We start from the raw sequence: 4,001 nt of genomic DNA on the forward strand, positions 1-4,001 counted from the left end.
ATCTATCATTATAAAGCAATACTCATATCTCTTCGTCAGTACGTGCGAGCCGCAACGTCTTCTCTCGTCGCCGAGGGGTGGCCGAGGAGACGAGTGACGGTCAGTCATCAGCTACCAGGGTAGCGCGATTGGCGGGCAGACACGCGTGAGTCGCATCTCTGGCAAAATGAATTAGCATATATACATATATACCAATATATATATACATAGACCGCGGGCTCAAAAACCTAGAGCGCTCCTGTATAAGAAGTTGCTGAGGAACGTCCTTCCTTCTGTTACTCACCAGCGAGGAGAAATTAACCTAGGTCCCGAGGGGGACCTAACAAGCGAGAATACGCGATTTAAAGCTTACAAGATAGCGTCGTTGACTGCTTTTTGCTCGGGTTACTCGAGCTATTACAAACGCAAGTGCGTTTTAAAAATCCGAAAAATTTAGCCGATGCAATCGAGGTGACAGGAGAAATAGAGCGCAAGTCGCGGTACCGGTCAGCTATTGGCTCGAATATTACGTTCGTCGGCTTGATCGGCGTACCCTTGCACACGGAACAGTCCGGCAATACGGCAATACCATCGACAAATACGGCGGTATCATCAGCTCAGCGGACGAAGCACTTATTATGGACGAAAATTTCCACCAATTTATCAATATTACTGCGACAATTCAAGCGACAACATTTTACATCGTTTGGCAAGTTTCAAAGCCTCGAAGATTTGATAACCTCGATCAACGATTCGCCGGATTTTACAGAGCATCTTGAAATCGCGCCATCGCTCATTCGATCGGGCTATTACTGCATCGAGCGCATATGTTCGTGTACGAGAGATCACTAATTTTTCATAACAAAATACTGGACGTTCTCGGTTTTGAACGAGCGCCTCGTATGATTTTATCGCCAACGAGCAACCGTGTTATCGAAGCAACTCGGCCAGCATCGCTCGTATTACCGGTCAACGATCAGCTATACGTCTATTGCGACGTTTGCCTTTCCTCATTTGTCAGCGATACTCAATCTTCTCTTCTGCATATAGTCACGCTGAACAGTTCAAAAACGTCGTTCGAGCGTAGCATCGTTCGATATTTCGCTCCGCCTCATTACATCCCGATATAAGAACGAGTCAAGGCGTTAACCCCCCATTCACGTCCGGGACTCTGCTCTGTACGTTACACTTTAAAAATAACAATTAAACATGTCGATGTACCTCTACTACTACAACGAGCAAGTAGGCGGAGGCATTCGCAACATCTACGTTAGTGCGCCAAGACAACGCGGTAGAGGGGTGGGAGCTTGGCTCGGCGGGATCTTTAGAACGATTATACCATATATCAAGAGTGGGGCGAAAGCCGTAGGAAAAGAAGCCGCAAGAGCGGGAGTTCAAATTTTAAGCGATATGTCGCGTGGCGATATGTCCTTGCACGAATCCGTGGGCGCGCGCTCAAGAGAATCCGGACGAAAACTCGCTAAAAAAGCTGGCGAAAAATTAAGTAATATCATGAAGGGTCGTGGGTATAAAACACGACGTAAAAGCCGCAGCGGTCAGTCGAAGAAGAAACGTTCTTCGGTGCGGAGGATTAAAAATACGACGATCAGGTGTAAAAAAAACCCAGCAAGAAAAAAAGAAAAAATAATAAAAAACGCGACGTTTCAGATATATTTTCGTAATGGCATTTCTGCATTCGCACTCCTCCGAGTGTATGACGAGCTCGCTCGATCTATTCAGCCTACCACCCACTCAAACCTCAATCGAGAGCAGTAACTATGTACATTTCGAGCCTATATCCTCTCTCTTCGGAGAAAATGACGCACCGATCGAATTTGTCGTTCCTGCGGCAACCGAGTACTACTTGGACTTGGCTCGTACGATGCTACATGTCAAGGTTAAAATTGGACCTCTACAGGATGTCGCGGCTGATAATCGCCAAGTAGGCCCCGTGAATAACTTCCTTCATAGCATTTTTTCGCAAATCGAAATTTTCTTCAACCAAAAGCTGGTGTCATCGAGCAATAGTTTATACCCGTACCGAGCCTATATCGAAACTCTGTTAAACTACAACGACGATGCAAAAGGCTCACCTTTAACGGCGACTTTGTGGTACGCGGATCAGATCGGTAGATTCGAGGCTGCACCCCAAGAAAGAAACCCGGATCAAATGAATGCGGGGCTCGTGCAAAGACAATCGTTTACGATCGATTCCAGGCCACTCGATATGATTGGCCATTTACACTGCGATGTCTTTAATCAGGATAAAATGCTAATAAACGGTGTCGAAATGCGCGTCTGCATGGTAAGAAGTAAGGATGCGTTTTGTTTAATGGACTCAACGGCAGATGGTAGATTTAGAGTTAACATCGAAGAGGCCACCCTCGTCGTCAGACGAGCTAAAATTTCCCCGGGCGTCTTGCTGGCTCACGCAAACACATTAGCTCGCAGCACCGTAAAAATGCCTTTAACAAGAGTGGAAATCAAATCATTTACGCTGCCGGCGGGCATATTGAATACGAGTATCGATAATCTAACGCTCGGGCAGTGTCCAAAGAGGGCTATCTTAGGGCTCGTGGACAATCGCGGGTTCAACGGAAATCGAGCTTTCAACCCATTTAATTTCCAACATTTCGACTTGAATTATTTAGCTCTGTATGTCGACGGTGTGCAGGTGCCGAGCAAAGCTTTGCAGCCGCGTTTTGGTAACTCACCCCTATACATCGAGGCTTTTCAGTCGTTATTCACGGGCACGGGTATACATTATCAAAACGAGTGGAACAGCATCAATCGATCAACATATCCCGCGGGCCATTTTTTGACCGCTTTTGATTTGACGGCCGATTTTTCGGCTAATCTCTGCACTCACTGGAATTTAGTGCGCACAGGCTCACTGCGCTTGGAATTGGGCTTTGGGAATGCTCTTATTGCAACTGTAAACTGTATAGCATTTCTCGAATACGACAATATCATCGAGATCGACAGCAATCGTTCAATAGTGACAGACTTCACGACTTGAGGCTCCTATAAAGAAGCGACTCTACAAAAATCGCATCATTCGTTCTTCGCATCTGCTCACACGTACAGCATGGATTATGTAATCGATATGCACTAGGAGATTTTTTTCGGAATAACATGGAGGAATATCTCTTCGATAAAAGTGCTATACCAACCGACAGCGAGTTATGTTTCGCGGATGAGGAGGAGGAGGAGCAGTAAAACGCCCAGCGCGTAAATCCGTCACCGCCTCTCGTGCCTCGTATATAAAGCCAGCTCTACGCGGCATTCATCCATTATACGACAAGTTACGCAAAATGGATTATATAATTAACTGGCAGGGGTACATTTGCCCTGACGGAAAGTTTTTGCCGAAAGAAATCGCCGTGGTTCCATTGCTGCTGCATTCAGCATCGAGCTGGATAATATCTCCGCCCGACGATTACCTCAACTACAGCGCGGAAGTAAGAAAGTGCATCGAGTTATACTCGCAAATAGTGCACGGTATTCAGTGGACGGAGGGAAGTGTGTGCGCCGATAAATTGTACGCGCATCTAAAAAATATTCTGCTATCGGCAAATAATCATATCTTAATAATAATATATCATATCTTCGTTGATTCGTCATCGAAGGAGAAATTTTTAGAAAACCTTTTGGGCCGTAAGGTTGTGAATTTGTGCAAGTATCTCTGCCCAGCCGTGTCAATATTATGCAGAGAGTTTGATTTTAAAACAACCTGTCTAGAGCATATGCTTAAAAGCGAAATAAGACTAAGCCGTGAATTTCAGTGCGCTCTGAATAACTGCCGTTTATGTAAAAGGTGGGTTATACAAGTGACGCGCGATCATATTAGGCCGTGCAATGAAATCGAGAGCAACACGGCCTACGCGGCGCTAAGATATCACCTTCGCCAAAACAACGAGGACGCTGTGCTCGAGCTATCATCCGAGGACGACAACGAGCCTGTGACGTCCAATGACATCGCGTCGATGATACATATTCCATATTGATTAATAATTGGTGAT

General features: G+C 45.7%; 1 protein-coding gene across 1 annotated transcript; it reads left to right on the forward strand.

Annotated features, from left to right (window-relative positions):
- Window positions 1–1,188: 1,188 nt before the first annotated feature.
- On the forward strand, window positions 1,189–2,998 carry LOC106655046. Its single transcript, XM_014375231.1, has 2 exons — window positions 1,189–1,248; window positions 1,988–2,998. The coding sequence occupies exons 1-2, from the start codon at window positions 1,189–1,191 to the stop codon at window positions 2,996–2,998; spliced, it is 1,071 nt and encodes a 356-aa protein (XP_014230717.1).
- The last annotated feature ends 1,003 nt before the right edge of the window (window positions 2,999–4,001 follow it).

Source organism: Trichogramma pretiosum, unplaced genomic scaffold, assembly GCF_000599845.2.
Source record: "Trichogramma pretiosum strain Unisexual culture from Peru unplaced genomic scaffold, Tpre_2.0 scaffold50, whole genome shotgun sequence".
NCBI lineage: Eukaryota > Metazoa > Arthropoda > Insecta > Hymenoptera > Trichogrammatidae > Trichogramma > Trichogramma pretiosum.

Bases quoted from the DNA above. Each gene is read 5' to 3' on its own strand.
- LOC106655046 (XM_014375231.1), top strand. From the start codon at position 1,189: ATGTCGATGTACCTCTACTACTACAACGAGCAAGTAGGCGGAGGCATT. The intron at 1,249-1,987 runs GTTAGTGCGCCA...TTCAACCAAAAG, and splicing joins GAGGCATTCGCAACATCTAC to CTGGTGTCATCGAGCAATAG.